This window comes from Gracilinanus agilis, chromosome 2 (genome assembly GCF_016433145.1).
Source record: "Gracilinanus agilis isolate LMUSP501 chromosome 2, AgileGrace, whole genome shotgun sequence".
Classification (NCBI taxonomy): domain Eukaryota; kingdom Metazoa; phylum Chordata; class Mammalia; order Didelphimorphia; family Didelphidae; genus Gracilinanus; species Gracilinanus agilis.
The window spans coordinates 636518284-636537232 of record NC_058131.1 but is presented as its reverse complement, the minus strand read 5'-3'; the positions used below and the strand labels follow the sequence as shown (position 1 = coordinate 636537232).

General features: G+C 37.5%; 1 protein-coding gene across 2 annotated transcripts in view; it reads right to left on the bottom strand.

The window, feature by feature from the left end:
- Nucleotides 1–1206: 1206 nt before the first annotated feature.
- HTRA1 (HtrA serine peptidase 1) overlaps nucleotides 1207–18949 on the bottom strand; it is a 76744-nt gene continuing 59001 nt past the window's right edge. Inside the window, exons 4-9 of one of the 2 annotated variants that reach the window (XM_044665653.1) lie at nucleotides 13521–13715; nucleotides 10353–10385; nucleotides 5780–5894; nucleotides 5477–5534; nucleotides 4038–4133; nucleotides 1207–1922 (exon numbers count right to left, since the gene is read on the bottom strand). In XM_044665653.1, coding sequence (XP_044521588.1) covers nucleotides 1754–1922; nucleotides 4038–4133; nucleotides 5477–5534; nucleotides 5780–5894; nucleotides 10353–10385; nucleotides 13521–13715 — 666 coding nt within the window. In that variant the 3' untranslated portion in view covers nucleotides 1207–1753. Of the gene's footprint in view, nucleotides 1923–4037; nucleotides 4134–5476; nucleotides 5535–5750; nucleotides 5895–10352; nucleotides 10386–13520; nucleotides 13716–18949 lie in introns of both variants that reach the window. The other variant, XM_044665654.1, reaches the window with a different exon arrangement.

Below are 18949 nucleotides of genomic sequence, written 5' to 3'. Positions count from 1 at the left end.
AAGTTCTGGCTACTCAAAGCACATTTAAAGTCTCTTTTCTTGGCATAAAAAAATCATTTTTCTCTCTACTGGGGCCACACTGTAATGATGCAAGCAGACTAGGTGTGGGTAACTTGCAGCCTAGGATTTTGCAATGTTGGAGAAGGTAAGTAACTTTTGTAAACTCACACAGTTAGGATATTAGAGCTGGAACCTTCAAGGTCAGCTAAGGTTCTGCAATAGTCATTTTTCAGACCTCTTCAAAGCTTTCATTGAATCAGAGAGCTGCTGTCGGCTGCTTGAACACTTGGGAGAGTTTAAGGCTTCAGTGGGCTTTTTATTTTCACTGAATCATCTCAAGATTTCCACTTAATTGAACTAAATTCTCTGTTGTTACACCGAGATCCATCATGGCAGTTATAATGAACTTATGGACATTTTATATTGAGGAAACACATAAGATGACTTGTGTTCTGCGTTTGCCTTTTGGATGTGCTTTGTTCTCCAAAAACTTCTCAACCTTTTGAGACATGATAGGATGCCTTTAATTTGATGAGCCCTCATCCCAAGTCACATGACTTTCAGATATTGACTACTGCATTTGTAGAATCAATACCTCCTATTCCCTCTTAATTCTAGTGCCTTACCTCTGTTAATTATTTTCTATTTTTCTTGGATATAGCTTCCTTAGCAAATACTTGTTTGCATATTGTCTTTCTTAGATTGTAAGTTCTTTGAAGGAAGAGCAGTGGTTCCCAAACTTTTTGGCCCACCTCTCCCTTTCCAGAAAAAATATTACTTAGTGCCCCTGGAAATTAATTTTTTTTATTTTAATAGCAATTAATAGGAAAGATAAATGCACCTGTGGCCATCACCATCCCCTGGATTGCTGCAGCACCCACCAGGGGGCAGTGGCACCCACTTTGGGAATCACTGGGGTAGAGTCTCTCTTTAGCCTCCTTTTGCATCTCCATTGCTTAGCACAGTGCCTAGCACACAGTAGGTGCCTAATAAATGTGCATTGATTGATAAGAATTGGAAAGAACCTCAATGGTCAGATAGTGCAATCTCTTTCTCTGACAGAGGATAGTTGAAAATAGTTGCTTTGTGACCATAAGAACTCAGCCCCATATGTGCAGATGTAGTTTCATGAAATGACCATCAAAAACAACCATCTCAGAAAGAATGTATCCATCTGTTGATAAATAAATGACACAGGGAAGAAAATATGTACAAGTATTTTAATAGCTCTAACTCAAAGGCCATAGTCCTCCCAATGGGGCATGGCTTCTGAAAGGAAGCTGCCTAGATTCTGTTCTTCAGTCAGCATTCACCCACTCGCGATCTCCAACAGTTGATCTCATTGCAATGGTGTTTCCAAACAACTCTCCAAGTGCCATTATGGAATCCGCTTGGCACCCTTTTAACTGGCTATTTGGTCAATTTAATTAGGCGGGCTAAGCTGAAGACTCAGCAGAAAAGAGAGAAACAAATGCTGACCCCCTCTAAGCGGGAACAGACGAAGTTGGCAGAAGAGAAAACGCTGTGTACATAAGATACAGAAGGAAATAATTACTGTCTGAGTATCTGTAGCATTACATTTGTTTTGCCTTAAACCTATTAAAAGTTATTTTGTTGGCCAGTGCTGTTCTGCTGAACAAGCAAAATGTTGGTCAAAAGTCTAATAATATTTCCTGTACCAGCACAGAGTCATTATAAGCAGTCGATTGGGAATGCCTTGAGAGAAAACACGGAATCCAGCTCGTGTTTCTACCTAAGGATCGATCTCTTCAGGAATCACTGTAATCATAATGTCTTCATTGCCTCTGCGGACCACCATGTTCAGGGTGTTTTCCTTTTTAATGACATCACTGACATCACTGGCAGAGACAACAGATTTTCCATTTATGCTAATTATCACATCATTTTCTTTGAGGCCTCCACTGCAACACAAAAAGGAGAAAGATGAGTATATTGTTCATTACACCGCTTCAGTTTGAACTCTCTACATGGACCACTGGGGGTACTGTGGGATGGGATGGGAAATCACAGGATTTAGAAAAGGAAGGATCCTAGAGATTAGCTAATCCAGCATTCTCCTATTGGAGATGAGGAAGCTGATACCTGAAGAGGTTTGCCCTATGTAAAAATGCTACCAAGCGTCTGAGTTGAAACTCCAACTCACCAAGGTCTAGTACTCTTTCTACCCCCTCTTCTGGGATGGGAACCTGCCAGGTAGAAAATCAAGTTCTCAGTAGGTCTGAAAAGCAGACGAGAACCCACTGGGATAATATTTAGTATTGGAGGAGAGAAGTTTGAGGGGGAAGGAGGAAGTGTTGTAAGGCTGCATCCCTAATACTTCATAGTAGGAATTAACTCTAAAAATCTCCAAAGAAAATAATTACAAAAACCATCTATCACTGCCATTGTTGAAATGCCTGTTGGAACTCTTCTGGCTAATGCTAAATAATTGGTTTCATACAAAAGAAGTAATTAACAAGGCTTGGTATAAGCATGATGAATTTACTTTGGCCAAGAAATTTCTAATAGAACAAAGTAACTGGAAAACCACCTCCAACCCTGCTAAGAAAACTGTTTCTCTAGGGGAAAAAAATCACTTAATTTTAACCCTATGTGGTTGGTACTACAAGTAATTATTGTCCTTATTTTATAGATGAGTAAACTAAGCCATTGAGGGGTTACACAGTTTGCTCAGTGATATGAGGTCTTGGGGCGGCTAGGTGACTCAGTGGAGAGAGTGCTGGACCTCGAGGTGTCTTCCTGAGTTCAAATCTGGCCTCAGCCACTTACTAGCTGTATGTGACCCTGGGCTAGACATTTAACAATGTTTGCCTCAGTTTCCTCATCTGTAAAATGAGCTGAAGAAGGAAATGGTAAACCATTCCAGTATCTTTGCTAAGCAAACCCCAAACTGGGTCAGAGGAGTCAGACATAGTTAAAAGACTAAAAACAAATGAGATCTTAGATTTCAGGGCTAAATGGGGCATTGGGTATTATCTTATTTAAGCCCCCCTTTTTAGTTATAGAAACTGATGCCCCATCTTGCTCAATGTCACAATGGTACTTAATAGGGAAGGTGAGGTTTGCACCTCGGTTTTCTGGTTACAAAACTAATAGTCTTTCCCCTATAGTAGAGCACCTTTTGCTTTCATAACACTCCATGTTTGTCATTCCCTAACTTTAACCTAAAAGAGTAACTTTTTCCATTCCTTTCTTCATCTGTACAGGTAATATTGATGCACTTTTCTTAGTGACATGATTTATGTTGATTTGCAAATGATCCATTTCTTTTCACATGAACCTTAAAAATGAGCTTCTTTTCCCTCTCCAACTTTATTGCAGATTCTCAAAGGATCTAATCTTGTATATTCATTATAGATAAGGCATATATCGGAGGATATAGGTGGTCTGGATAGTGGATAGAGGAAGGCCTAAGTTCAAATCCCATCTCTGACACTTGGCTGATGTCCTTCATACTCAGAGACCCAAAATGACACAGCCATGCCAGGGTCAGTGGACAAGGTGCCCAGCTGCGACTGATGAGACTAATACAAGCTCAGAAAGCTTTACCAATAAGTAAAAGCACAAAAGTCCCATGTGAACATTCGCTAACCACATGATCCTAGACAACTCACATAGTGACTCTGGTCTTCAGCCAGTTCTCTAGGGTTTAATCTTATAAGTAATAAATGGAATTTCAAGCTGCTTTGGTGGAAGGAATTCTAAGATGGGGGACTCCCCATGCTGATGAAATCATAGATCCATCCAATACTCATAATAGATTCATACACATCTGTTAGGAAAGTTAAGTCATTCCTTTAGAGAACAGGGGGCCTCCTTTCTCTTCTCTGCCTCAGGCAGCTCAAGTTTGAACTTTATCCTAATCCAAGTCCCATGGTAGGAACAGACCCCAAATCTCACATTTTAGTCACAAGTGAAACAACAACCATTTGTGTTAACTCTCTATTTGTAAGGAACTATATTAATGAGTCAATCATAGGGAGGGAAAGATATGGAGGGGAAAAATTCTAACTTACGCTTCAGCTGGGGTGTCTGGAATTACTTCTATGATATAAGCTCCAGAAAGGACATCAGGAAAGTCTCGATGGCGATCCTTCAGCTCTTTAGCTTTACTGTGGAGGAAGAAAACACATCATTTTTATATTAGTCTAATTGTGAAGATTTTAATTCAGTCCACTTTATACATCTTAAAACAGATTATAGCTGTGGATTATTATTATGAGGATTCCTTACCTTATTGTCAGGATAAAATATGCCCACTAAGCTGCCTAGACCAGGGTGCTAGGTAGGACTATTTATTGAGTCTTTTTTTTTTTAAATGCTTTGGTAGATTGGATTCTACAATCACTAGAGTTTTGATCTGAGGTGCAAACTACTTTACTGTTAATATTTCAAAATGTAACCTCTCCCTCCACCAGTGTGCCACCCTCCCTCCAAAAAACACCACCATGTTTAGTCCTTGGAAAATCATTAAACCTCCAGGAAATGGTATGAGATGTGCTGCCATTTATAGCTGAGCCCTTAAAATAACTAACATAGTTTTCGTCAATCTTTTTTAACTGTCAAGCAATAATAGGTCAAACATCCCTCATGGTAGTACATCAGCTTTCTCCATAAAGATTTTTATGAACTTGTTATGACACATAAAAATTAAAATGAAACTGCTTAAGGCAGAGGTGGAGATGGGGGAAGGGGAGGATCACTAGTCATTTCAATCACATAATAATGTGCTTGACTCAGCATTCCTACGAGTAAACTCCCACATACTTGGCAAAATTTAGTATCTGGAAGGCAAAGTATTGCATTCGGGGTTTCTTAGCAATGTATGTTTCAATGGTAATTAACAAGAGAAAAACAAGAATGAAGAAAAACCAAACCATCTAGATCTGGTCTTTCAAAGAATGTGACAAAATTCTTTTGGTTGAAAGAATAAGTTACAAAAGAAGAGATCCAGTTTGAATACCCGGATAAGTACTTCTGGTCCCTCACCTCACAGCTAAGGTTTCCTCATTTTAATCTGATGCCATGAAGCCCTGAAAATTTTAAGAGCAGCTTTGCGAAAATTCCCATTGAAATACTTATGGACCATCATTATGGGAAAAGACCCCATTTTAAAGAGATGACTTTGGAGTATTAGACATGAGCACTTGGTGATAATATCACTGGTTATAAGACTATAGACCTGTCATACAATCTCCTGGTACCTCAGTTTCCTTGTGTGTAAAATGAGGTTAATGCTAACATACAGGCTTATTGTGAAGAAAGTACTTGGTTAAAAGCTCGAAGTGTTACGAAAATGTGAATTATCATTATCTAATATATCATCATTAGTCTTAAACATTTAGAAAAATTCAGACAAAGTTTCACTGGCATTCAGGGACACCACAGTGAACTTTGAGGTTCGCTCTCAAGTGTTATTTGAAAAATAAAGTAAAAGAAAAGCCTGTTTATTCACCTAGATGTAAGTGACATCATTCGAATTCCAATGTATTTCTTCTTGGTGACAGCTTTTCCTATGAAAGCAAAAGGTAAAATATAAAACATTCCTGGTTAGTTGTTCATGGAGAACAAATGCGTGCTCTGGCACCATATTGTCTGTTTGAAGTTAAGTTCAGAGGGTTCTGGAGAGCTTATTAAGAGTTTGGGTTTATGTGAAAGGTACCATGATGTTTACAACAGTTGATTCATGCAAGGGAGGCGTGGATTCTGACCACAGGCTCCACAGTGGCTCTCCATGAATGTCTTGGTGATACCATACCTTTAGCCTGTCTGTCGTGGGACTCAGTTAAGAACTTTTTAATTTTATCAGATGGGATTGCAAAGGAGATCCCAGCAGTCACTTTCAAGGTATTAATTCCAATCACTTCACCATCCTGAAATAGAAAAATAAGCAGTTTACTGAATGTAAAATTTTGTTTAAAAAAATAAAAAATGAAAAATTTTTGCTAGTAACCTCAAAAAATGTATTAGTCAGTTCCTGGTGGCAGAAATTCAGCAGAAGGAAGTAATTCAGCTACTGAATTATAACTCCAATATACTAAATGTTATCTTCTTCTCTTTTTTGAAGTCTAGTCCCACATCACTCCTTTTGGACATTTCAAACTAGATGAACCTTGGGCATTTCAAACTCAACAACTCCAAAAGGAACTCCTGAACTCAATACCTTTTTATTCATTCATTTGATAAAGATTTATTAAGTGCCTACTATGTGCCAGGCACTAGGCTAAGCACTGGGCATACAAAAAGAGGCAAAAGACAATCCTTGCCCTGAAGGAGCTTACAATCTAAGACAATATGCAAACAAATATACATAAAGCAATATGCACATAGACAATATGCAAACAAATATACAACAGCAAATATACAATAACAAATATCTAGCAATATACACAAAGACAATATGCAAACAAATATACACAAAGCAAGCAACATATATGATAAACAGGAAATAATTTTAAAAGAGAAAGGGTTAGGGAAGACTTCCTGTACAAGATGGGATTTTAGCTCAAACCTAAAGGAAGCCAGGGAGATCAGAAGTCAAAGGGGAGTTCCTGGAATACTCTAGCCAGAAAAAGTGCCCAAAGCCAAGAGACAGATTATCTTGGTGGAACAGCCAAGAGGCCACTGTCATTGTATTGGAGTATGTGTTTAAGAGTAAGGTGTAAGAAGACTAGAAAAATAGGAAGGAGCTAAAACATTTCTATTTGGGGAGAAAGTATCACCAACATCCTAGTTATCCTGTTTCATAACCTTTAGCTTTTACCCTCCATTTTCCTGCAAAGCAGTTATAACATCTCTTGTATCCATCCGCCAGATTGCCCTCACATAGTCACCACCTTGGTTTGGGTTCTTATCACATCTTGACCAAATTATAATAGTCTCCTAAATTTGTCTTGCTACCTCAAATCTTTCCATGTTTCAATCTATCCTCTCTACATGATTGAAAAAAGTGATATTCCTAAAGTATAGATCTGATTGTGCCACTTCCTTTCTCAATAAACTCCAGTGGCTCCCTATTGCTACCAAGAGCAAATACAAATCTTTTCACAACCCAGTTCCCTCTTATCCTTCCAGGATTATTATTATACATGACTCCATTCAATGTATTCTAAAATTTAGTAAAACTGGCCATCTTGCTGATCTGCATTCACATTCTAACTTCCTTCACCTTTGCTCAGTGAACTCATTGCCTGGAATCCAATCTCATCTTGCTTCCACCAGATAGAATTCCTAATTTTCTATAAAGTTCAGTTCAAGAGATACTACCTACATTGTACCTTTACTGATTCACTCACTTCTCACAACTGCTAGTCTCTTCCACCAATAAAAAACACGTCCTTATTTTTATATGTTTATATGTATACATGTTATCTCACTGAAAGAATGTTAAGTTCTTTGAGGTCAGGAACTTTGATTTTTGTATTTGCAGAACCAGGAGTACAACTGATACAATAACAACATTATGAAGACATTATAAACTTTGACCAGCCATGATGATCACCAGTGATGACTAATCATGATTCCAGAGGATGATGATGAAGTGTGCTACCCACCTTCTTATGGAGCAGGGGAAATTTATTTTGCCTAGATCATGCATATTTGTGACAAGATTTTCTTCTTTTTATCCCCCAATGGAGGAGCATGAGCTATGCCATTAAACATAAGTCTTAATTCTACTGTTTAATGTTTATCAAACACAGGATTACAAAGACAAACTGCCAACTTCAGAAACCACATAAATTTGGCAAGCACTTTTCTTTTTTAAATGGAAATTCCATAAAAGACCTGCAGGCCCTTAAAGTAGTAGAAAGACTATTGAACTAGTTTTTCGGAAATGGGTTCTAGCTAGTCCTGGCTCCATTATTGTACTGGGACTTCAGATTAGAAATACGACCTCTCTGGACCTCAGTTACCTTAGAAGTAAAAAGAGAGAACTGGACTACATGATCTCTAAAATCCACTCCAGATTTAATATTCTATAAGCCTTTTGTCATGAAGACCTATGGTCATTTGAAATTTCTCTAGGTCCTTATGTAATTATTTTATTGTTGTGCAGGCATTTTTTAGTTGAATCCTACTCTTTATTAATCTATATAGGGTTTTCTTTGCAAAGACACTAGCGTGGTTTGTCATTTCCTTCTCCATCTCATTTTAAAGATGAGGAAACTGAGGCAAATAGGGTAAGTGCTTGCCCAGGGTTACACAGCTAGCAAGTGTGTAGCCAGATCTGAACTTCGGAAGATGAGTCTTCCTGATTCCACACCTGTAGCTCTAAGCACTGTGCCACCTAGCTTATCTGAGGCCAATTAACTTATGGGTGAGGTCAAGGTTATGGCTTTACTCCTTGTGGACTAGTTAAGAAGGCAAATCCTAAGTTTGTATCCATCTCCTGGATTGTCCAGAAAAGAGCTATCAGGATTGGTGAAGGGCCTTAATGTATGGATAATAAATACCAAATCAATCACTACTATTAGAGAAAGAACTCAAAAGAATGAGAATCAATTGAAAGAAAAATTGAGGAGGAAGAAGAGACATATCTGTAAGCATATGAAACTCCAAATACATGGAAAGGGGAATTGGTTTGTTCTATTGGCAGAAACGATGGCAAGATACAGCAGCAATGGCTAAAGGTGGCAGAGATAAACTGGCTGGATCTAGATTTTATAGAGAAACTTCCTTACATTAGACCATGATCTCATTGAGATCAAAGTCTGGTTTGTTTGGTTTTTGCCTTTCTTTGAATCCCTAGAACTTAGCAGAGAGCATGACACAAAGTAGGTTACGTATTTGATAAATGCTTGTTGTCTTGACTTCACTCTATTTGCCTTGGCTTCTTCATCTGTCAAATGAGCTAGAGAAGGAAATGGCAAACCACTCCAGTATCTTTGCCAGAAAAACTCCAAAAGGATCACAAAAAGTTAGACAGACTGAAAAATAACTGACCCACAACAATGAAGGAATTAATTGACAAAGATCTCAGAGAAACTATTCAAGAAAGGAATGAACATATTCCTATCCAGAAGTCTCACAACAATGAATCAAGGACTTCTTATCAGGTACATAGTAGAGAGAATTCTTTGGCAGGTATGAGTTGGTCGAGATCAGTGGTATTAAACTCAAATAGAAGCAGGAGCCACTGAACCATACGTAAGAGTTCCTGAGGGCCACAAATTGATTTAGAAAACCACATATTAACATTATCGGTGTTCTACTGTATTTTTATTTGTTAAATATTTCCCAATTTTAATCTGGATAGGTTAACTCAGAAGAATTTTGGCGAGCCTATGGTCTTCAGTCTATGGGCTGTGTACTTAATATCTCTGGCATAGATCAGGGAAATCCCTCCAATTCTGAAATATTTTGTTTCTATTCCATGAACTTTAGTTCTAACCTCAGCTTCTCATCTTTTGGGTCACTAATCACAAGAGTATGGATAATAAATACCAAATCAATCATTACTATTAGAGAAAGAACTCAAAAGAAAGAAAACAAATATTTATTAAGCACCTGCTATATTCCAGGAAATGTGCAAAGGGCTTCATAAATCGTATTTCATTTGGTCCTCACAACAACCTACAGGTAAGGGTTATTATTATCCTAATTTTACAAATGAGGAAATTGAAGCACAAGTGACTTGACCAAAGTTGTATAGCCCATATATCACAAGTAAAACTTAAACTCAAATTTTCCAGAATTTTAGGCAGGCTCTCTATCCAATACCCCATGCTGCCTCTTACATAATGTCACATAAATAAAATATAATCTGATATATGTTATCATGTAATATGTTATATTTATTGCATTTTATCATATCTCTCTTTTAAATTTTAAGTTCCATGAGACAAAAGACCATGAATTATCTAAATTCTCTATTACCTCACATAATGTTCTACATAACATAGATAGTTAATAATTGTTTTATCAAATGAATTAATAATGGTTTATCCAAAGAAGTTAATAATGATAACAAGAATTTATAAAGTGCTTTAAATTTTGCAAAGCACTTTACAAACATTATCCTCACAACTTGCTTCTATGAGGTGGGTGCTAGTGTTATCCCCAAATGGAGGGCAACATAGATAGACTGAATTGTCCAGGGTCACACAGCTAATAAATATTCAAGGCTGGATTTGAACTTGGGTCTTCCCAACTGCATCACTTAGCTGCCTACATAAGTTCATAATGATAAGCAGTCAGAATCTAGGAAATTCACAGAACTACTCGTTGGAATTAAACGAACTTCTTTGACGATTACCATTTCTGGGAGAAAAAAGAATATTTATCTCAAATGCTTAATAAATGTTATAAAATTAGTATTAAAAAAGACTTACCAAATTTACTAAAGGGCCTCCCGAGTTTCCATACTGAAATTAAAGAAAAATTAAAGGATTAGGATTGTTTCTGTTAATGCACTTATCCATCTCATACATCTGGAGCCTGGTGGTTTTCAGTATACAAAACACAGATTCATTACTGAGTTGGCTTAAGGTTGACTTATGGTTCTTTCCTGAAACTTGGACCTTGTCAGTCATCTAATTTCTTGCTGAAAGTTAAATGGAAAGGTTCAGGGCATTTTTGAAAACTAACAAAGTTCAAGACATGACTATTTGACATAACAAATATATTCCCCCATCCCATTTCTAGGAGGAAATAAGATGTTAGTTTATTTAAAATCCCAAGAACACTTGTTTGTTTTACCTTTGCCCTGCCAGGGGAGCATGGAGTTAACCTGGCTCCATTTTATTTCCATTACTTCATGCTTCAGCAAACCTGATGTCAGAAAAGCTTGGGAATAGAGCTTCCTGGTTAGAAGTAAAAAGTGCCTAAGAATTCATTGTGTTTCTTAGAAATTGGTCCAATGTGAAAAAATGGCTTTCAGAAAACCAGATCTATGATGAGACATTTGAAGGAGGAAAGTATGATTTCTTAAAGACTGCTTGGGAAAAAAAGAAGTACAGGAAAATCCCTGGCCTCATTCTAACAACTTAAGACAAGTCTAATAGCTTGAGCCAAAACTTCATGCTGAGTGTACTGGGAAAGGAGTGATCACGTTTTGTAGGAAAAATAGAGAAACTGCCAAAATTATGTCCCCCTCCCCTGCCATAAGAGGTTTAGAACTTGCTAGTCATTGGTAAAAGTGGGGGCTACTTTGGCTTCTCTCTAGAATGCTGCAAAAAACAGCATTACCAGTTTTTGGAAGGAGCTCAAAAGAAGTATTAAAGGGCTAAATGCTTCCTAGAAAGTACAACAGACTTAAAATGAGGCAATATATCTGGGTTTTAATTTGTTCTTTTTGCTAGTTATTTTAGTCAACTTTTTATTTCTTTAAATATTCATCTATTTCACTTAGACTTTCAGATTTATTGGCATATAATTGGGCAAAGTAACTCCTAATAATTGCTTTAAATTTTTCCTCATTGGTTGTGAAATTGCCCTTCTCATTTTTGCTAATGATAATATAGTTTTCTTCTTTCTCTTTTTTTAAATCAAATTAAACAATGGTCTATCTTTTTTTTTTTTAAATAAAACCAGATCCTTGTCTTATTCATTAGGTCAATGGTCTTACTTTTGATTTTGTTAATTTCTTCTTTGATTTTCAGGATTTCAAATCTGGTGTTTAATTGATGATTTTTATTTTGTTCTTTTGATCTCTGGGTTTGTGAGTCAGCATGATATTAGGGAAAGAGTATGGGTCTTGGAAGTAAATGAACTTTAATTCAAACTCAGCCTCTGGACACTTTCTAGATATTGAACCATAATAAAATTTCCTAAATTCTCTGAGCATTTGTTTTCTCACCTAAGAAATACGGAAAATAATACTTTTAGTACCTCCTTCACAGGGTTATGTCAAGGGGTTTTTTTGGTTGTTATTTTTGTTTTTGCTAGGGGGTGGGCAGGACTAGAGGAGATTTCATTGACATAGAGGAGCTCTTGGTAGTCAACATTCCTTATCTACAACTTAAAGTCTTGGAAAGTTGCCTGGAGGGTGTGAAAATTACTTGACTTAACCTAGGATATGAAGCCAATATATGTCAATATTGGACCCTGACCCTTTACTAACTTACTAACTCCAAGATTAGCTCTTTCTCCACTCCACTATACTACCTCTAGCTAAGTCTCATGGGGAAATCATGAGAATATTCAAATAGGATAGCATTAAGTCCTCTAAAAACTTTAAAGCAGTTCATAAATTTCAGACATTATGTTGCTGAATCTCAGTTCCAACACTAATTAGCAGTATGATCCTAGACAAGCTCCTTAATTCCTTCAAGCCTCAGTTCCTTTGTAAATCATTTCCTTGGGCAATCCACCTCAAAAAGCAGGTCATGAGAAATGTGCTTTAAACAATTTTAAATGTTGTATAAATGTAAACCCTTGCCTTCAAAGACCAAGAAGACTACATAAGAGGAAATCTGCTCACTGTTAGTAAATAACAGGGTCACTTTTAAATGAAGAACCTTTCAATTCACTGATGGATTATGGTGAATGTCCTGGGAAACTCTGCTTCAGAAGTTAGAAAATATATATGCTGATAAACAACCATTTTCTAAAAGGATTGCTTGCATCTGATAAACTTTGAATTGGGAAGAACTTTAGAAGAAAATTAGCTTAATATCTTCATTTTATAGATGAGGAACCTGAGCACAGGTTCTTAACTTGAGGTCTTTACATTTTTTTTAAGTATTTTGATGACTATATTTCAATATAAATGTTTACCTTTGTAATCCTATTTTATTCATGAAAAATATTATTCTGAGTTGGGGTCCACAAGCTTCACCAAACTAACAAAGGGATCCATCACACACACACACACACACACACACACACACACACACACACACACACACAAAACTAGACTCCCTTGTGTAGATAGAAACTTCTCCCTAAGTTTGTCCTACCCTGAATCCCATTTTACATGCATATTTTGCATGAAGAGGAGGACAGAAATAAAAAGGTGTGGTACATGAGGAGAGGTCTCTCTGTCTGTCTGTCTCTCTCTCTCTCTCTCTTTCTCTCTCTCTCTCTGGGTTGGTGAGGTGATGGAACAGTCTTGAGTGGGAGCTCTGGAGCCTGCCGTGTGCTTGAGGATTTTTTGCAGGCTTAAGCTGTTTGGTGGCTTTGGGTTTGGGCTTCCTGATTTGGCTCAGGGTATTATTTTAGATAGGTGATATTTTCTCTTTCCTAAATTTCCCTTTTTTTTATATCTCTATTTTATTAAAAACTTAGTTGTTAAGAGCTACTAACAGACTCCTGACTTGAAATTTAATTTTATAAATGGTGACCACAATAATTTTAATTAATATTACATTTAATAATTTTACTTGATTATTACACCCTGAACTAGAGTAAATAAGCCAGTGAGTTGAAATTTGAACCCAAGAACTCAGATCGAAAAGAAGGCACTCTGAACTCCTCATCCTTACCAAATCAATGTCTTCATAACTAACCCAGGCCCCATTGGCTTATCCAAAGTCAGGGAAACAAGAACCAAGACTTACATTGATGATGGCATCTGTCTGAATGTAGTCCATGTCTGAATTCCGCAGCCCTAGTTCTTTCCCTCCTCGTTGGGTGGTACTAACAATCCCAGTAGTTACTGTATTTTGAAGTGAAAATGGACTTCCAATTGCAACCACAAACTCTCCAGGCCTCAGTTCTGAGGATCGACCAAGAAGAAGGACTGGCAGCTTTCCCTGTAAACAATCATTTTTCTTTTTAAAAAATAGCATATGCCTTTCCTCTAAAAGCAAGAGGCATTACACAAGGACCACACGCTCAGATATCACCCTCGACAAAGTAGATGGCAGACCACTGGGCATATACTAAGCATTTCCGGCAGTCACAAATGGTAACCATATCCCCTTTGTTTTCCAGGAGAGGTACACAATCCTAGAGAAATAAGACTTCCTTTTCCACAAACTGTACCCAATAAATCATAAGCTATTATAAAACACATGAATATTTGTGTTCTGCCTGCCAAGGAAAATGTCTTTGGGCCATAGTGCATTTCTGTTTCTGATAGCATCTTGAAATGATTAATACACACTTGCTATAGTTGTTTCAGGGCCAGGGGAGAGATTAGGAGACAAGGCGAAAAGACAATGGATTTCACATATTTGTCAAGGAAAAGTGAGGAGGAGGGCTTAGTGATTAAGCATCAGACACATAATCATCAGACTCAACCCCTGAGGGGAAAGGCAGATTTAGAGCTTGTTAAGTTTCCCCCATACATCCCCTTCCCACTAACCATTTATCCATCATCCGTCAGTGATCAGGGCAGGTGATGAGAACATGAACAAAGGCTCACTGTCTCAGGTGTCTGTCTGGCAAAGATGCCAAGGGATAGAAAACACCCTTATTAATAATATGACCCTGTGCTGTTGCTTGGATTCAGCTGTGCTTAAGATATTAAAGCTCATGGCCAAGATTAAGCTCGTTTACTTTCTCCTCCTCTTAAATAAAATAATTGTACGATGGAGAGGGAAAGGATGCCCCAAACACTATCTACCCTACACCTCAGTTCAGGTCACAACTCATTTATAGATCAGAACTAAAAAAAGAAAAAAATAGTAGTTGAATGCTCTAGTCCTCTCCTTTCACTGACAACACCCAGACAGAAAACCCATGACGGAGAGAGTTGTATAAGATAGCCAAATAATGTATGATTTTGCTATTTCCCAGTCAAGGATGACTGACCCTCCAAGGGACCTGGGCCTTGGTGAAATGGCTCTATAAAGGCAAGCCATATCCATGATCTGCAATTTAGGTGTGAAATATAATAAAATAAAACCATTCCCCCCTCATCTGGGCTTACTATTTATCTTAAGAGAGCAGTGAGTATCAATTCTCCCTCTTGGAAGATAATAAACTACAGCCTTACGATGAGAGTACAAGAACACCTGAGGACTACTTCATCCTCAACCCCAGTCCCGAGCCAAGTAAGTCTCCTGAGTGATTTCACTCTTTGTTCGGTGAATTGAATCGCACAGCTGCCTGGCCAAAGATGTTTGTCCCAGACCCTGAAGCCAACTGGCACTCAGCAAATGTCTGTTCTGTGCTCATCAGACCCAAAAAAGGACTGGTTTCTAGCCTTTTCAGGGATGCAAAAGCTGGACAAGAAAGCCAAGCCCCAGAGAGGTAGCTCCAGGAGAGGAATAATCCAATAAGCACGGACATGCCAGGTACTGGGCTAGGTACTGGGGATACAATTAATCAAAAGAAAGGCATAATGAAGCAATAACAGGGAAGGGAAGGGCAGGAAGGAAAAATGTCACTTTGAGGAATAAAAAATGGTTTTCAGACTGGAGTAGCAGTATTAACTTCCCCAAGGGATCATAAGCATTAGAGCTGGAGGAACTTTGGGCTAACTTCGTCATTCTGTTAAGCACATACAGGTTAAGTGCACTGGTAAGAAGCCAAATGTGTAGTGAGTAAGAGGCAGGCAACTGAAACCCAGGTCCTCTTGACTATCAACCTAATATTTTTTCCACCTTTTTCAGGCAGAACAGAAAAATGGGTAAGAACCGTTACCAATGGAATCTGCTGCCAAGAAGTCAGTCCTGTGTCAGCCTGGGACTCATCTCTGAAAATCCCAGGCTTATATTACAAGATATTTCTTTCCAACAGAGGGAAGTTGCTGTCTGGGTACTACATCCTCCCCAGAAGTGAGAGCATACAACATTCCCTTCATAGTCTGCTGTGCTCTTGGAGATCATTTGAGTCCAGAGATTTCTTAAAACTGAATATTTATAGTGGCCAGGGGCCAGTGACCCCCGCCAAGAAATGACTTTCTCCAACAATCACAGCAGGTTAGAAGTCAGGGCCACACTTTGTTAGACAGAAGACTTGTAGATGTGTGCTCAGCCTTCCCGCTTCTTGGAATGAGCCAATTTTCTTCCTTGTATTGGAAACCAGCCTTTTTGCAACTTCTACCCATTTCTCCTAGTTCACTTCTCTAGGACCAAGTGAAATGAGTTTATTCCCTTTTTAGACATAAAAATATAAGAGGGGAAGAGTGAGAAGAAGAAGAAAAGTTGAAATATAGCCATCATTTTAAGTTTGTGGACTGTGGCATACATTTCATCTCATTCAATCATCCCAAGAGCTGTTTGAGAAGGATAGTAGAGGGAATATTATCCCCATTTTACAGGTGAGATCATTGAATTTCAGAGATATGAGTGACTTGCCCACGTGACCCAAGTAGTGTCAAAGGTTAAATTTGATTTCAGTCCTTTCCTTATTCCAGAGCAGAGTATATTTTCCTTCACACCACACTACCTCGCTAATGAAAACATATGTTTAAAATGTTTAATAGCTATATTCCTTCTGTAGAGAAGGTACAAGAGTAAGATCTTCAAAGGGTAAAAGGCATGGATGAATGGAAGTCTGAACTAGTGAAGGAGGTATTCACATCAAGAAAAAAAAGAATATTCTAGCCAAGTACTGAATAGCTATCCAATTTAATAACTATCCAATGTGTCAGAGGTTCTCTACATATATTGAAGATAGTAGGGCAGTACTTATCCTTCCCTTTTCCACATCACCTCCCTCTTGTATTCCTATATGTCCTGGAGAATATCTTTTACAATGCTTCTTGAAGGCCAACCACATTCTGGCAAAACAACATGGAATTATTTGCCTCTACCCAAGTCATTCCATTGCCTTTTCGCCCCTTGCAATTGTGGCTTTTCCAAGATCATGTTCCATGATTTACAGCTACATGGTACCACTTCAAAAATAATGGTATGAAAAAAAGATGGGAATACCTTGGGAAAACTGAACACAGTATGTAAATTCCTTAATTTAATCCAGCTTGAATCTTCTATTTATTCAATTGTGAGATTAGCTATTTGTAAGGCTTCGGTCCTAAAATTAAGGCTAGAAGGGCTCTCAGACATGTATACTATCTATCTATTATGTATACATATATCTATGCATCGATATCTCTTAGTATACATATAAACAGGGACTTATTTGATCTAAGATCCAGCAAAGAGATCCAACAAATCTTATAATGCTTAATATGATTTTCATCCTTTTTTTCCCTCTAGGATAGATGGTCAGATTCATCTCTCTCTGAAGGCAAATGAGGGTAAGTAACTTGCCCAGGGTTACACAGTTAAGAAGTATCTGAGACCAGATTTGAACCCAAGTCCTCCCAACTCCAGGCATTGCACTCTATCCACCATGTTAACTAGCTGCCCCTAGGCCCATCTCTTTTAAGTGCAAAGAGCTAAAACTATAAAGAAGAAATTTCTGCCTTTTCTGGAATAGTACGTTCAGATCTGGGTGCCGCGGTTTGGTTTGGTTTTTTAAAGGCATTGATAAGCTGGAAAGTGTACATGAGAGAGGAGTCAGGTTGGTGAAGGGTCTTGAATTCATATCATTTGAAGACCAGTTGAACCAACTAGGAGGTTTAACCTGGAGCAGAGAAGATAAAGAAAGGATATGATAGCTGTCCAAGTAATTAAAGGATTCTCATGCAAAGGACAACAAAAAGAACTGTTTTATTTGGCCCTAAAGGGCAAAACCAAGAATAACAGGTGAACACTGCAGAGAACAATTTAGGTTTTTGCTATCAGGAAAAAATTTTCTAACAGTTGGATTTATCCAAGAGTGGTTCCCTTATAAGTAAATAGGTTCACTCTCCTTAAAGCAGAGGTTGGGCAAATACTTACTGGATATGGTATAGTAGTTAATAATAATAGCTATAATTTAAATAGTGCTTACTATGTGCCAGGCATTATGCTAAGTACTTTACAAATATTATCACATTTTATATTCACAACCATTCTGGAATCATTATCAATATATCATTATATATTAGATAGTAGATACAGGCTATATTTATTTATACTGTTATATATATCATATATATCATTATCATCATTTTATTTTATCCTCCATTTGAGGAAACTGAGGCAAACAGAGGTTAAATGATTTGTCCAAGGTCACAGATGTCCAAAGTAAGATCTGAACTTGAGTCTTCCTGACTGAGTCCAGCCTTCTATCTACTGTGCCACCCATTATATGTGTGTGTTAGACTAGACGGCCAATAAGACTCCTTCCATCTCCCAAATTCTGGGATTCTGTGATTTTGTTATTATCATTGTATGTACTATCATTTCGATTCACAAAGAACAATTGAGAGTTACACAATAGGCAAGATTATAGGATATAATACACTATACATTGAACATTACCTAAAATGCAATACATTGCAAATGAAGAATTTTGCAAGAAAAATAATATATAAGATTACAACAAAAAGAAATATACAGATAGGGGAGGGAGAAGATGGTGTGGTCACCTAGTAAGGGCAACAGATAACAAATGGATGAGTTTTTTCTACATAATTAAAAAGAGTCCCTATATTAATGATCTGAAAGATCCGTTAGAGTATTATAGCCCAGTAATTTACCAGTGTGCTGGTAAATATTATACAATCAGCTTTTTTAAAGTATGCCTAATATACTTTTTTTTAAAGATATATATTTTTTTATTTTAAACCCTTAACTTCTGTGCATTGACTCATAGGTGGAAGAGTGGTAAGGGTAGGCAATGGGGGTCAAGTGACTTGCCCAGGGTCACACAGCTGGGAAGTGTCTGAGGCCGGATTTGAACCTAGGACCTCCCGTCTCTAGGCCTGGCTCTCAATCCACTGAGCTACCCAGCTGTCCCACCTAATATACTTTTAAGTTTAATCTGTATTAACATTTTCTCCATCAGTTTTTTAAGTCTAGATAATCAACAAAACTATAAATCAGGTGCTGATTTATAGTATTTCTGAAGTATTTATTTTTAAGTAGAAAATTTAACAATTGGCTCATGTTGCCACAACTCATGTAATGTTGGGCAAAAAGCATATGCTCAGTTATTGTCAAACTGAATAAAAACTTAAAAATTGATATCTCCATGTATACAATTT